Here is a 17,155-nt window from a genome sequence, read left to right on the forward strand (position 1 = left end):
TCAATGATTTTTTTAATGAACAATATTTTTGTTGTTAATTGACCAAAATACCTAGCTGCTTATCTGTTTCTCTTTGTAATTAAATTATTTAATGAAGTATATTTTTTGATTTTATTTTTCTAAGTATAATTTGTTGCCATTTTTTTTACTTTACTCAAATAATTAACATTTTTGCTTTGTCTAATAAGGTAAAGCTCTCAACGAAAATTAACTATTTACTACTCCTGAACTGGTCTTAGTTGACCAATCCAGTTCTGTCCGACTACTGGTTTTTTCCTGTCCGATTACTCAGCGTAAGTGTCCGATCACTAGCAAAAATGCACTTTTGTAGAAAAAACGATATTTTTTTAAAATATGTAGTATAAATCTCTAATTTGAGTTTTTTTATGATAAATAGATACCTGCAGATATTAAGTTCTTTTTAAATCATTTTTTTGCCTAAAAAATATTTCTTCTTAATAGAATTTGAAAGGTCAAAGATTTGACAAAAAATTGTCCACCTACTGGCGTATTCACCTTATATTAGAGAAAACCGCAACAACATCGCAACTAGATTTACGGAAGACCGAAGTGTTACTTGGTGGAACTTAAGACAATTAAGCCAAAAGCAACCATTGAACCCGATAAAATTCCTGCTTTTCTCGTAAATGACTGCGCTTATGCTTTTTTTAAACCATTGACTCTTCTTTTTAATTTAGCGTTAAAAGAAGAATGATTTTTAAACATCTAAAATTATCCCTGTATACAAAAAAATATGATAAAAATTTTATTCAGAATTATGGCCCTGTAACAATAATTAATAATTTTTCTAAATGTTTCGAACGAGTACTACATTCTGCTTTATATTTCTTAGAGAAAAATCTGATTAGTACTAGATCACATGACTTTGTGAAGGTAGGCATACCACAACAAACCTGTTCTCTCTAACGGAATTAATTTATTTCGGAATCAATAAATTCTAATCACAAGTTGGCGTAATCTATACTGATTTTTCTAAAGCCTTTGATAGACTTAATTATGGTATTCTCATTAACAACCTCGAAAAGTTTCCAGATATTTAATAAATTTTTTTTTTCATCCTACTTAACTCAACGGCCTCAATGCTATGGTCCGAGTTCTGCAAAGATCGTTGGCGCTTCAGAAGTCCCAAAAGCCTCCGTAAAAAGTCTATTATGATAATATTATGGACTGCATTCTACTTCAAAATTACCTAGACATACTTAATACTTGGTGCAAAAATAATAGTTTGCCATTTGCTTCTTTAAGCTAAAAGAGAGGCAAGTGTGTCTCTTTTAGCTTAAATAAAAACCTAACTCTTTACAATCATACTGTTAATAATATTAACGGACCCAGATCAACATTTTTTAAAGACTTAAAGGATGTCATTTTAGACAGTTCTCTTTCCTTTTAATCACATATAACAGATATTAGCAAATGTAGCTACAGAATGTTGGGTTTTATAATACGCAAATCTTTTTTATAATTCTCTTCTGTCGGATCTATAGGGGAGGGTATGGGGCAAGTGAGACACCTTAAGGCTCTGCGGCGTATAACTTACTAAGTTTTAGAAATAAAAAAACTTCCATCGTTTGTAACACTAGTTGAATTGGTTTCAAACTAACATAATCTTAAAAATAAACTAAACATTAACTCTTTGGAAAAATATCAAACTTAAAACAAAAAAAGAAAAATGACTCTCTTGCCTCAAGTTATAGGGGTAAGTGAGTCCGAATGCTAATTAATCAACGATAATTGTCACAAACATAATTATTAGTACCTAGCTCATTATCGGAACAATCCTCATGTAACCAGGCACCACATTGCATGCACATTATACATTCTTCATAACAAGTGTCTTCGTAGGTCTCTTGACAGTAAATGCATAATGTGTTTTTCTCTTCGTCCGGCATTGTTTTTATGTTGTGTTATTTCTCTTCTGCTCTTGACGTGGCACTTTGCTTCTTTTGCTTAGAAATTCCTTCTTTTAATTTTTTTCCATTACTAGTACTTGTTCCTGCTTTTTCGTCTAGTTTCTTTTTTACTTGCTTAGCTTTAACTGGTTTTAATTTTTCTTCCAATTGATTTTTGTAAGGAGAACTGGTTATTATTTTAGATCCTTCTATGCGCCTAGATTTGGATTTGGCATTTTCTTTCTTGTGAGAGGGTTTTGGAACTGGGCTTAAAGTTGAAACTGAAACATAACTACATGATGGTTGCTCTTATTTAAAATTGTTTACTAATTCTTTAGAAGTACTCTGGATATCATCTTTTCTCAACAAGACTTCATCACTTATTACGGGACCCTCGACGGGATTAATGTTTTCTGTCCTACATTCCTTTTGAAGAATGTTCTCGGCTGGCGCAAAGTCACTGTCTTGAAACACATCTGGATTATATGGGTAGATTCCTGTTTTTTCAAAACCCTTAATAATATTTATTGGTGTAAAAGCCGTAATAAGCGCATTTTTAATAATAGGAGCCATATCATATTCTGTGATCCTAGAGCCTGTATGATTTATAAGCCAGTTATCCATTTCTCCTACCAGATAGGTTTTAAATGGTCCAAAGACACTTACGTCCAGCTTGTTTGCAACTTATTTGATGTGTGAGGAGATAAAGTTATGATAGAAACTCCTGATTTTCTACCCAGGTTTACTAAAATAATGGACTTATGACTTGAATCAGTAGACTTGGACAGTCTGTTGTTGTTTTGGTGCAGCCTATAAAATAATTTAAAAATTTGATAAATAGGTCGCAGGAAATCCTACTGCTCCAGGAAATGAACCGCTCAAAAAACCAGGATTCATTCGAACACAAGGGAAGACCATAAATGGTGGAATAAACGTACCTGTAGCGCTGACACAAGCTAATAAAGTTGTGTTTTTTCCTCTCTCTAAAGAAGTTAATCTTCCCACTTGCTTTCTTCCCTTTTCAGCTAAATTTTTTCCCGGTTTTTGAACGCAGGTAATCCCCGTCTCATCACAGTTAAAAATCCGATCCGACGGGAAATTAAACTTGTCCAAGGTCTTTTTTAAGTTTTGAAAAATATCATTAACCCTAGATTTGGAAAATCCTGTTACTCTTGCAATGCTGGTTGCTTCAGGTCTTCGAATGGGGAGGATTTTCTGACGATTTAAAAATGAGCTCACCCAGTCTTTTTCTGCAAGTTTTCGATCTTTATTAAAAGGATAACTTATTTGATTGGCTTCAGCAAATTGAAATGCAATCCTTCGAAGATCTGTGGTCGAAAGTCCATAAAACAGTTTTTCCAACAAAATTATGTGTTCACATAATTCCTTTTCCATTTTTTCAGTGAATACGGGTTTGAACCTGCCGTGGTTTACAAGTGGAGTGAGCTGTCGACGCTTTAATCGTGATTGTAAGGTGGTTCTCGGGAGACTAAAAACCACACTAGCTTTTTTAATTGACATCTCTTTATTTTGAATCGCTTCTAAGGCACCACGAATGGCATCTTCTGAGGATGATCCTTTTTGGGTTTTGCGCACGTAGTTACGCACCATTTTTCCTCTGCAATATATAATATATATTTATAAGAACTTTTTATACTACAGTGAGGTAAGTGAGTCATACTTGACTCACTTACCCCAATCGTTCTTAAAATATAAAAATTTAAATCTTGAAAAGACTGATAATTGTGGCAACATTCTAAGCATAACGCGGTATTAAGCAAATATAGGGTTATGGTATGCACTTTATACAACATTAAGAAAATGCCTTTAAATTGGGGAAAATCCTTATTGATTCGCTTAAAATATTATAAAACAACTCGCAAAATTTAAATTTTTTTTAATATTTACCTTAATTTTAGTAATTTTCAGCTAAATGCTAAGGACACAATATGCGCTAATAGACATGTACACTACACTGCACTGATCATTGTCGTGCTATGATGCCGGTTGTTCGACATATTTCTAGAAACGCACTTGCCCCCTATGATTCACTTGCCCCACTCTCCCCTACCCAAATATGCTTCTCAAGTCTGATACCCCCATTATTAAAAATTAATAAATAATATTGAAAAGACCAATTAATAATATTGAAAATATCCAAAGAAGACGGCAGAGTGTACCCGGAAACTGATTCTCCACACATAACTCTTGGCAAGATTTTCGTTTACTACACTAGAGAAAAGGCGGAAATTTGCTGATTTGTAGCTTTTATATAAATTGGTAAATAAGTTGATTGATTTGCCTGAAATGTCTGATCAGCTTGATTTTAATTTGCCTCGCATAATATCAGCCTAGAACAGTGATGGCCAAACGTTTTTAATGGGGGGCCAAAAATTTAAGAAATTCTAAAGGACCAGAATTATAGAAAATATGCATTTTGTGTCAAGATTTTAATCATAATATTATAAAAATATGACAGCATTACCCACAAATGTTACAAATTACCTTTTCCCTCAAATAATATTTATTTCAACTTTTATTCGAAGGCCAAGCCATGGTAGACGTGTGAGACATATAGAATTATTTTTGATTTTCCATAATATTTTTGGAAGCAGGTTCCAGGTGTGACGAAGCAACTTTTAGCAGAAATTGTGTGAATGAGTGCGAAAAGGTGTTCAACAGTCAATCAGTTTATGATTGATTTTTTCCGCAATTTCGTGGTCGAAAAAATGTGTTCGCACACAAAGACGAGGCAAACATCGTCATAATTTTCTAAGCGTGAGCAATCATCTTTGGGAATTCAGATTTCGGCAGAGCTTCGTCGTCTCGTTTTATGGCATTCAAGAATAATTATTGCTTTAAATAGGTTTTACACTGCATTTCAATAATTTCCAAGTGCAATTCTGGATATGCATTTTTGGGTCTACATTAATCGCCATCGAGAAAATATTTAGCGATGATTGAATATTTTTAAAATATTGAAAGCTAGTTTCAAATTCTGTGTGAAGGAGAACGCCTGACTGAATTCTTTTAGTTTGTTCTCACTCACAGGTGACATGGATTGTAAATTTGTAAACGTGGAAAGTGGGTTATATCATTCTTCGGCCTGCAGTTATAAAATAGAAGAAGTTGAGTTTTAACATCTTATTTCAGACATCCCAAGCCTTACCTATAAATTGGTTCTTTTCTTGCAATTTTTTATTTACCTTGTAATTTATTATTAGCCATCTTACTTTCGTATGGTAAAGAAGGTAAGAATATTCTGCGTCGACTTCAATCAGAAATTCTTGAAATTGTTGGTATACCAAGCCTTGAGATTAAATCGTATTAATTCATTTTGAAACCACATTACGATGGTCATTTGAAAGGTTTCCGGCCTTTAAAAAAAACATATTATTTCAGGCAGAACAAAAAATTATTTCTCGATATAGTCTCCACACAAATTAATACATCTGATCAAACGCTTTTCCCAACTTTCAGGCCACCAGAAAAATAATCTTTGGGAAAACGTGAAAAATTCAGGCTTACTGCCTCTTCAATCTCAGTATTTGACCCATATTTTCTCTCTCCGAGAAAAATTTTGCAAGTTGGGGAACAAAAAAAAGTAGTCACTCGGAGCTAGGTCTGGTGACTACGATGGATGTTAAAGCAATTCGAACTTCAAATCTTCCAATTTCGCCATTGCGACCATGCACGTATTGACTCGCGTGTTGTACTGATGAAACAGGAACTTCTTTGTGGTCATTTCTTCTTGAGCTTTAATAGGTCCAAGCCTTCAATAGGTCCAATAACGCCATAGGAATTATTGATGTTTTTTTCTTTTTTGAAGCTAATTAACCATAATTACAGCACGGCTATCCCAAAAAACTGTCGCCATCACTTTTCCGGCAGAAAGAATGACATTTGCCTTCTTCGGAGCAATCCACTGCTTTGACTGTTGTTTTGTCGACAGCAATTAATCGGCGTAAAAACTCAACAGGATTCTTTTGGAACCTTAGAACATTGAACGGCCTTTCAATGTTCTAAGCATTTTCTGATGAAAAAGACCTGAATACCCTCGCCTTTCCATCGCCATTCTTACAATCCCCAATAACAAAAAGGTTCAATAAATTCATGATCTAATAATCCAGTATTGTAAATTTTTGTACTTAAATCTATATCAAAGTTTATAAAAAAGTTATCAATCACAGTTGCCGTAGTGTTGCAGTATCTTGTTGGGGAATGTATTAATGGTACAAAGTTATATGAGGAAAATACATCAATCAGGTTGTGCTTGGGCTTACTATCCTGTATTAAATCAATATTAAAATCGCGTTGATGACATTTGTGAATAATCGAAACAATGTTGTTAATAACCTTTCTAGTTTTGCGAATAAGATATCGAGATTTGCATGTGAGCTGCAGTATATACTAGGCAATTATATATTTTGTTCTATTTATTCTAAAACTACTCACACAATGTTCAAAGATCTTTGGGATGTTTGCAACCTTCATAGAAATTGTTGACTGCTTTAGGTTATCCTTAAAAAGTAACATGGTTCCTCCACCACCAACACCATCACTGCGGCAATACATATATGTATGTGTGATTTGAAAAAAAATTATTGAAACTATTTGCTTTCTAATGTTTATTTTTTCTAAGTTTTACTAACTCAGAGTGAATAAGGCTTTGGCAATAACCCTCTTTGGGACAATAAAGCTACTTTTTTAATTTGAATAAAATCTATTTTAAACTTTTCGACCGTTAAAACGTAATTGAAGCGGGTCATATACCATGTCCATTGTCCATGTACCCTCACTGGCGTACGTTGCCCATCGCTAGTCTAAAACAAATAAATATCAATAAACTTTCTCCACTGCATATAGCGTGTGACGCATATAATTTTGTTTAGGATCAATGTAAAATTTTAAACTGTAGTAGTTTCTAAATCGCAAATGTTCTTGTATTTTATATGACTGTAATTTTATCTCTTTTTTTGTATTGATAATTTTTGTGTTATATCATTAATATTTTTTATTGTTTTTCCTTCACACTCAATAGTTATACGTAAATCTGTGGAGTGTTGTAATAAAATAAATAATCACATTATTTCCGATTCCCTTTATAGCATTTAAATAAAAACAACCGAAGACTGAAAGACGACAAAAAACGCAGAAAAACATTACCCTTAAATCTGATTTTTATACACTTTTGTAAACATATAACTACTATTCCTCATCATTAATAATATCATATAATATTCTATCCATCACATTAGTCCACGATACGAAAATAACACGGCGAAAACGGCGGCGCTGATCTAAAAATACACCGGAAAAACTTATTTGAAAATTCGCGCTGACGGTTGTTATAGTTATTCCTTCGCTTGTTCCTGCGGCGCGGCGCTCTCGCGATCGGTGGCAAATAAAAAAAAAGTGCAGCAATTAGTCCAATCAGTGTTAAGTAACAAGTGCGTGCAACAGGAAAAACCGGAAGAAGTTTACGTGTGCGCCGCCGCTGGTTTTGAAAGTGTTTTTGTTGCGCCGACCCTGTTTTTCTTTAATTAGTTAGTTAGGTAATCATCGGTGGGGGAAGTACCCCGGGGTGCAGATTCAGTATTATTATTTTAACTCATTCCCTTTTGTACGATTTTTTGTTAAAATCATTTGTTTACAATTAAAGCAAGATGTCAAAAAGTATGAAGAAAAGGTTTCCTTCTATTACCAGTATTGACGAAAAGGTAAGTTTTCATCTTGGCGTGAATGACTCCCATCAAATTTACCCTATTGTACCTACAATACACACAAAGATATGTGAGAGTCATACCTACTATATTGATCCAAGTATTCAAGGGAGCTTAATGGGCAATGTTGTAATTTATTTAATAATAAAAGGGGTCTTTAAAAAGAAATGACCGTATCAACCGGGATTTGTTTTCCGAAATGTCGACGGGATCTTTGGCGACCGTCCAAAATGTTGTTGGACTGTAACACATATTGTGTTGACCAACAAAAACTAAACAACAGTGGCGTTTATAGTTTTTATTCGAGTATTATTATTGGCAGGGAAAAGAGAGGGCTAGACAATACAAAGAACTGTGTTGATAAAAGTTTAATTAAAATCTGAGAACAAACTTTTATTATCAGCTAGGTTATAAGCACCCATAGGCACATGACTCCTCATAACAGAGGAGACAGAGGAGTAAGGTCGAATTTATCTAGCACTCACTTGGCGGAATAATTGCGGAATAATATCTTAAATACTTTCAACAGCCTTTCTATTTAAAATACTTCAAACCCTCATAGTTACATATAACTAAGTTTTCTTCCTATCAACTGCTCAACTTCTGCCTTCGTGAGTGAATCATCTGTTGAAACATATTTCAACTCCAAAAGCCTTATCTGTTCTTTCAAAAAATGGTTCCTAACATCTATGTGTTTGGTTCTTGCATATATTGCAGTTTTGAGCTCCTTGATTATCCACGTAGAGTCAGTCCTCTAAGTAAAGGCTCTTCACTAAGCTTTCTCAACAAAAAAGCCTCTTGAGCTGCCATGCTTATAGCCATATATTCATTTCCTGTGGTTGAAAGTGCAACTATGACTTGTCTCCTTGTTGCCGATGGAATTGCAGCAATCAAGAAAACATAGTTAGTCACCGACCTACGATCACTAACAGTGCTGGCCAGTCAGCATCAGTAAAACTACCTGACTTCTCTTCAAAACATTCTGTACTGTACTCTGTACTCAACAACTCCAATCTGTACTGTGTTGTTTCTCTCAAGTATCTAAGGAAACGCTTGGTTGCAGTCCAATGTATTGGCCCCGGAACTTGTGTAAATTTTCTCACATTATTCACAGCATATGAAATGGCATACTTGTATTGCAAACAACAGGCCCTCTACAGCTACTTGAGCCATTTTCTCAATGTCGTCTTCACTTTTTGGAGTCCTTCAGACCCTGGAGTCTTTCCGATCCTGTTGAACAGCTTTTCTCTGAATAAGGCTGGACTATCAACAGAATTACAATCCCACGTTTTCTATTTTTTAATTGTCTCTTCAATGTACAACTTCAATGTTCAACTAGATCTTTTTGGCTTTACTGTCACTAGTGATCTGCATGCCCAATACAATCTTGCCTATCCAATATATTTCAACTGTTAAAACTGATACATCAGTTTACTCTTCAAACTGTTTTTCAGTTTACTGTTCTTAGAAAAAGTCATCAAGTCGTCGACATAAAAAATGGTTACTGTGATTCTATAGTAAATACACAAATTAGTTTTGGAATGCGTTAGCTGACAGTTCTTTAGATATTCTTCAAGTTTAAGATTCCAAATTCTACTGGCTCGCTTCAGTCTATAAAGGGATTTACGCCGTCTACAAGTTTTTGTTTGGTGCTGCAAAACCTTTAGGCTGTAGCATTTAGATCTGCTCTGTAAGATCACCCTGCAAAAAAGCTGTAACTGCATCAAGCTGATCAATATCGAGATTATATTTGGCAGCTATTGCACGTAGATATCTTATGGAGGTATACCTGACTACTAGAGAGTATATTTCCTTGTAGTCCACTCCCTTTTTTTGACTGCCTTTTGTTTCACTAAATTTAATGGTATGTCATGATCTTTAATAAAAATCATCCCTTTATAATACCAAAGGCCCTGTTGATATACGTCATTACCACCAGATCTCATACACTGGAGGTGTTTTTTCAGCTCCTTTGATACCTTTCTTTACCTTGAACACCCACTTGCATTTTAAAAACTTCTTGTCTGCTGAATATTCAACCAGCTCCCAAGTTTTATTCTCTAATAAGGCAGAATATTCTTCGGCCATAGCCGCATGCCATTGGTCACAGTCTAGTCTACTTAAAGCCTCCTCTATAGCCTCCTCTATAATCTGCGAATTCTGCTATAGTGGCATAGCTTACGTCATAATTATCTAAGCTCCTTGGTGGCTCTTTGTCACGCTGACTCCTTCTTATTTCTTGTTCAGAAAACAGAACCTCCTCTTCTAGAACATAGTTTTTACTCACTATGCTTTCTTCTCCATCTGAAGCACTTGACTCTGGCTCAGAATATATATCATTTTCGGCTAGCTCATCCTGTGGGTCAGGTTCCAGTTCAAGTACTGTCAGCTCTGTGTCCTCTGGAAATACAAAAAGGCATTTTTCAGCTTTATCTCTTACATTTTTGAGGAACATACTGCCCTTCTCTTGTTCAAGAAATACAACATCTCTAGATTTAAAAAACATTACCATTTAAAGTTCTATTATCGAATAGAAAACAAATCCTAATAATACGACAATTATAGAACTATTGACAGATTCAGTAATGTAGTAAATAACAGGATCCCAAACTCACTAATTGGTAAAATATAAAACTAATAGTAGGAGTAAATTAAATGGTTAAACAATTAACAATTTAATTATTCTACCTAAAAGAACAGATTTTAATATGCCTGCTCTATATATGAGCAGGCAATCTTTCTTAGACAAATTGGTGCTATAATGGTTCAAATTGTCTTCTTGTATGGATGTAGGGAACCGCAAAATTCAAAGCTGATAAGAGATTTGAATTGTCAATTTGAGTGTTGTTTATTTTAAATAACACTAAACTCCTACAAACAGCAGGCAGATTGATGAAATGACATAAAGTGCATTAAACCGTGAAAGGAATTACTGATGACTGAATCTCCTCTCAGGGTATACACCACCATAACTTAAAGCGTTTGGGACACCATTATGATGCGTACAGTAGGCGTGATTTAACTATGGAGTTAAACAAATTTATTCTGCTTGAAGTATTACAAAATAGTTGGTACTCTGAAAAAAATAATTCTGATTAGGTAAAGTAAGATGCTTAATTGAATCAGGTTATCATAGATGCAGATCTCAAAGGCCTGAGAAAACTTGCTCAAAATGAAGATTGGGTAGACTCCAGACTTAAAGACAGGGCAAATTTTTGCTTGTTTCCAAACCTAAAGAAAAATGCTTGTGTGTAGTGACAAATTGAAAAGTATAAAGCAAAACCACGATGATAATACATCAACATGATTCAACTCAAAAATATTAATAATTTGAGTAGCAGATTATACATACATGACTAAAATTATCTGTGGGGGAATCGAAAAACAATAATTGTTATTTTAATCAATTTAATCAATTCTTTCTTGTTGTATAAATTTCCAAAATTTCTTGAAATCATGATGTATAGAATTTTCGGTATTTGTTGTACAGAGAATTCACAATGAAAGGAGCAAATTCGTTTAAAATTTAGGCATTGTTTTCTTTCTTTTGTATTTTGGACATATCGATTATTTATGTCACATACGCGTTTTTTTAAATAAAAAAATTCTATGCCGGGTGCCTCAAGTAGAAACTATGGCGTCAATATTACTTTTTTTTAAATAAAATATCCTATATATTATGACCATTTAAAATTCTATGATATATTCAGAACTTTTTGTATAGCAAACCCTTAAAACCTTGAAAGGCTAGATTTAGCATTGCCATAAAACTATGGGCAGTTTGTTTGCTTGCAACACCTCTGATGCAATGATACCAAAGGCTTATGTAGAAATGGCAAAAAATTACTTTATAATATCATAAAAATTTGTAACTTATTTTGACAGGCGCAAAACAATATTATTCCTCTTCAATAAAATATGAAGCATTTTTTTTCATAAAATATGATAAGATTCTCTATAAAGCAGTCAACATTTAAAGTTAAACGAATGCAGATAACATATATTAAAGAAAAAGGCAACCACATCGCAACGCTGCTCGATCGCATTGTTAATTCCACCACTTGACACAAGTAATCTTTACCAGTGACGTCGTCAAAAAATATTTATTAATAATAGATTATGCCTTAAATTATAAATAATATTAACGTTTATAAACTCTTTATGCGTTTTTTAAAACGTACTTCATTAGAGTAAAGGTACTTAGACAATAAAAAGCATTTTTATGGAAATTAAATATTTTATAATTATTATAGATTTCTTAATAGGTTTTTTTTATTCTACGTTTATGATGACGGTTATCCCTTGATATAATGTTATGATAATATCAATATTTACTTGTGAAAAGATCGGCCTAAATCGCCTTTTTCTCATGGTGCGGAATAAACGGCAGAAGTTTTTAACTACTGTAACAAGTTCACAAAAACACTGAAATGACTCAAACTTTTTTCCTTTTTCAACCAAAAACTAACATAAAAAAAAGAACTTCACAAATGCCGAATGTAAATGCAAAGCCAAGTTTGTCAAGATGTCATTTCACAAGATGACATCAGCATTTGCTTGCGGTGTTGCCATTTCAAATTTCTTAGAGGCGGTTTTAGGGATAAGAATGTTAAATTTTTTTTTTTTTGCTTTGAAGATGTTATTTTTGCGCTTAGAATAACTTACATCTATTTCTACTTTTTATTTTTAATCCAAAATCTAACATCAATAAGTTAAATTAATATGATGATATGTATTGATATATAGCTGAAAATTTCTTCTTTTGAAAATGTGTGTAAGCTTGGCAACAGAGAATCGATTAATATGTTTATAAACAAAACACCCCCCTTGCCCCTGTGCACATGTTGAACTCAAACAAAATTGGTGTTTACTAATTCTAGCCTTTCAATGTTCTAAGAGCAAACCATATGCGTTAAGTCAATGGTTTGTCAAATATGAGTAACAGAATAACGAAACATATGAAATTAAAACATAAAAATTATTCTAGATGAATTGTAACTAATGTTACATTTATTCAATGCATCCTGTCTAAACGACATTTTTTAGTATTTTTACATTTTTGGGTAGCTTTAGGTATCTATGCGTCCTTTGCAATGAAAATTTTCGTTACAGGGTCTCTGATGTAGAAACTATGTCAAAAACTATGAAACGACGCCATGCATTTTTTTATGCGATATTTGTAAAGTAGTAAAGTAGATCTTATTATTCTTGAATAGTTTCCAATTTTAAAATCTTCTTGATAACGGTTTAAATTTTTTTTTTATTAGACACCGGATATAACCCTATTAGATTTTTCCTTATTATTCCTTCAGAGTTTGTGTGAATGAACCAAATAATGTTAATTTTAAGTAAAGAAATCGACAAGAAATTAGTCTAATCGATCCGCAATTGTCAACACGTCAGTTGCAATAAATATTGTATAATTTTTCATTTTTTAATGTCGTATGGTTCATTAGTCTATTACGTCAAATTTGACAAAGCGCTGATTTTAGGCATATGGTATGCTATACAAAAAAAATTCAGAATATATTGTAGAATTATAAATGTGATATACAGGGTGTTCCAATAAAAAAAATTAATGTTGACGCCATAGTTTCTACTTGAAGTACCCTGTATAAAAAAATTTATTGCGCGTAAAAACGCGTAAGCGACAATGACAATTAACATGTCCGAAAAATCAAGAAAAAAACATCTGAATTTTAAATGAATTTGTTTCTTTCATTTTGAATGTACTATACAGGGTGTCCAAGATAAGGATCCTAAGCATGGGGATCTCCGTACCTGTTGGAGATACAGCTTCGGTTAAATTAGGAACAAGTTGTGCACTTTAAAGCGTATTTACTTGCCGTTGAGAAACTTCAAAAATTTCCATGGCCTGCTGAGATATTTGGAAAAAACGGAAATTTGCCAATATCGATTTTATTTTTTCCTGGCTTTATTTTAAAAGATATTAAAAAACTATTGACAGTTTCTCATTGACACTTTTGATGTAGTACGTGATGGCGCTTTTAAATTTTATATCCGACGTTTCGTTTTCGAGAAACCATCATCAACTTTATTTTTTTATATGGCGCGAAAAGAAAGTACACCCTGTATCTGATTCCATTTTTTATTACAAATTCAATGATGTATCACATGTCACATTTTTTTTGTTAGTTGAAAGGAAAAATGCAAATTTTCTATTTTTTTAGCATATTTTTTAAGTAAGCTTTGGAAACAAATGCTTTGACGTATGTAAATACCTGTTACCGAGTCTGTCACATTTTTCTTAATATCTATTTAGAGAGTGATGAAGCTAAATAAAGCATTGATTTGCATTGTACATTGTACTACCTATAAATAAAAAATGTAACCAGTAATAGACAAATGTTTTATGATTTTTCTAACGATATGCAACAAATAATGAATACATTTTAAAAATAACGAAAAAAGCAAATAAATTAACGCATTTTATAAATTTAATTTAAAACAGGTGTTCAAACAGGTTTCCGTTATTTTCTAGACATAAGTATGATCTTCTTACAGTAGCAGCACCGTCTATAGATTACAACATTATCTTATTACATTGTGATTACAACATGTCTATAGATTACAATTATAGTTGTAATCTATAGACGGTGGTAGCAGTTAAAACATCACGCAATATCTCTGGCGTAATACTTTGAAAAGCGGCCGTCACACATTCTCGTAACTCCTGCTCAGTTCCAAAAGAATGTTGATAGACTCGGTTTTTAATAAATCCCCAAAGGAAGAAGTCCAAAGGGGTTAAGTCCGGGGATCGCGCTGGCCAAGACACTTCACTGGAGGTTCCAATCCACTTTTCAGGAAAACGCTGCTAAAGGTATTGTCGAACTTGCCCAGAATTATGTGCAGCAGCCCTGTCTTGTTGAAACCAACAGCTATTGACTTGTGCCAGAGGTAAATCATCTAAGAAGTCTTCTAAATCATTATGCAATAAATTAAGATATCGTTCTGCTGTTAATGAATAATGGTAAATAAATGGACCTAGTATTTTGGTTCCTAAGATTCTACACCACATATTTAACCCAAAACGTTGTTGATGTCTAGATATTTTCTTAACACGCGGATTTTGTTGGACCCAGTAATGACTATTGCGGCGGTTAAAGATACCATTATTAGTGACCATACTTTCGTCGGATCATGTTATTTTTTATGGAAAATTAAAATCCTCTTCACAGGCACGTGTATACCACTCACAAAAATGCCGACGTCATTTTTGTGACAGTATGTCAAACTTCTCTTCATGACTATAATGACCCCCAGGCATCGCAACGAAAACGAAACGTCGAATATAAAATTTAAAAGCGCCATCACGTACTACTCATAGTTACATATAACTAAGTTTTCTTCCTATCAACTGCTCAACTTCTGCCTTCGTGAGTAAATCATCTGTTGAAATATATTTCAACTCCAAAAGCCTTATCTGTTCTTTCAAAAAATGGTTCCTAACATCTATGTGTTTGGTTCTTGCATATATTGCAGTTTTGAGCTCCTTGATTATCCACGTAGAGTCAGTCCTCTAAGTAAAGGCTCTTCACTAAGCTTTCTCAACAAAAAAGCCTCTTGAGCTGCCATGCTTATAGCCATATATTCATTTCCTGTGGTTGAAAGTGCAACTATGACTTGTCTCCTTGTTGCCGATGGAATTGCAGCAATCAAGAAAACATAGTTAGTCACCGACCTACGATCACTAACAGTGCTGGCCAGTCAGCATCAGTAAAACTACCTGACTTCTCTTCAAAACATTCTGTACTGTACTCTGTACTCAGCAACTCCAATCTGTACTATGTTGTTCCTCTCAAGTATCTAAGGAAACGCTTGGTTGCAGTCCAATGTATTGGCCCCGGAACTTGTGTAAATCTACTCACATTATTCACAGTATATGAAATGTCATACTTGTATTGCGAACAACAGGCCTCCGACAGCTACTTGAGCCATTTTCTCAATGTCATCTTCACTTTTTGGAGTCCTTCAGACCTTGGAGTCTTTCCGATCCTGTTGAACAGCTTTTCTCTGAATAAGGCTGGACTATCAACAGAATTACAATCCCACATTTTCTATTTTTTAATTGTCTCTTCAATGTACAACTTCAATGTTCAATTAGATCTTTTTGGCTTTACTGTTACTAGTGATCTGTATGCCCAATACAATTTTGCATATCCTTGTATATATATATTTTATTTAAAACTGATACATCAGTTTACTCTTCAAACCTTTTTTCAGTTTACTGTTATTAGAAAAAATCATCGTTGACATAAAAAACGGTTACTGTGATTCTATAGTAAATACACAAATTAGTTTTGCTGCAAAACCTTTAGGTTGTAGCATGTAGATCTGCTCTATAAGATCACTCTGCAAAAAAGCTGTAACTGCATCAAGCTACTGTGATTCTATAGTAAATACACAAATTAGTTTTGCTGCAAAACCTTTAGGTTGTAGCATGTAGATCTGCTCTATAAGATCACTCTGCAAAAAAGCTGTAACTGCATCAAGCTGATCAATATCGAGATTATATTCGGCAGCTATTGCACGTAGATATCTTATGGAGGTATACCTGACTACTAGAGAGTATATTTCCTTGTAGTCCACTCCCTTTTTTTGACTGCCTTTTGTTTCACTAAATTTAATGGTATGTCATGATCTTTAATAAAAATCATCCCTTTATAATACCATAGGCTTGGTTGATATACGTCATTACCACAGATCTGATACACTGGAGGTGTTTTTTCAGCTCCTTTGATATCTTTCTTTACCTTGAACACCTACTCGCATTTGAAAAACTTCTTGTCTGCTGAATATTTAACCAGCTCTCAAGTTTTATTCTCTAATAAGGTAGAATATTCTTCGGCCATAGCCGCATGCCATTGGTCACAGTCTAGTCTACTTAAAGCCTCCTCTATAGCCTCCTCTAAAATCTGCGAATTCTGCTATAGTGGCATAGCTTACGTCATAATTATCTAGGCTCCTTGGTGGCCCTTTGTCACGCTGACTCCTTCTTATTTCTTGTTCAGAAAACAGAACCTCCTCTTCTAGAACATAGTTTTTACTCACTATGCTTTCTTCTCCATCTGAAGCACTTGAGTGCGTTGTACTTGACTCTGGCTCAGAGTAGGTATATATCATTTTCGGCTAGCTGATCCTGTGGGTCAGGTTCCAGTTCAAGTACTGTAAGCTCTGTGTAAGTCCTCTGGAAATACAAAAAGGCGTTTTTCAGCTTTATCTCTTACATTTTTGATTTTGTTGGACCCAGTAAAGACTATTGCGGCGGTTAAACATACCATTATTAGTGACCATACTTTCGTCGGACCATGTTATTTTTTATGGAAAATTAAAATCCTCTTCACAGGCACGTGTATACCACTCACAAAAATGGCGACGTCGTTCGAAATACCCAGGTTTAAGTCCTTGGCAAATTCTAAATTTTTAGGAGAGATATCTGTTTTTACGTAAAATAAACTGAGCTGTAGATTTGACCACTCCTACATTTTTTTCAATTTGCCT

General features: G+C 33.9%; 1 protein-coding gene across 7 annotated transcripts in view; it reads left to right on the top strand.

Moving 5' to 3' along the window:
- LOC126733491 (ankyrin-3-like) overlaps positions 1 to 17,155 on the top strand; it is a 165,867-nt gene that overhangs the window by 38,061 nt on the left and 110,651 nt on the right. Inside the window, exon 1 of one of the 7 annotated variants that reach the window (XM_050436825.1) lies at positions 7,264 to 7,630. The exons of the other annotated variants lie outside the window; for them this stretch is intronic. Coding sequence (XP_050292782.1) covers positions 7,577 to 7,630 — 54 coding nt within the window. The 5' untranslated portion in view covers positions 7,264 to 7,576. Of the gene's footprint in view, positions 1 to 7,263; positions 7,631 to 17,155 lie in introns of those variants that run through there. 7 annotated transcript variants of the gene reach the window in all.

This window comes from Anthonomus grandis, chromosome 1, assembly GCF_022605725.1.
Source record: "Anthonomus grandis grandis chromosome 1, icAntGran1.3, whole genome shotgun sequence".
NCBI lineage: Eukaryota > Metazoa > Arthropoda > Insecta > Coleoptera > Curculionidae > Anthonomus > Anthonomus grandis.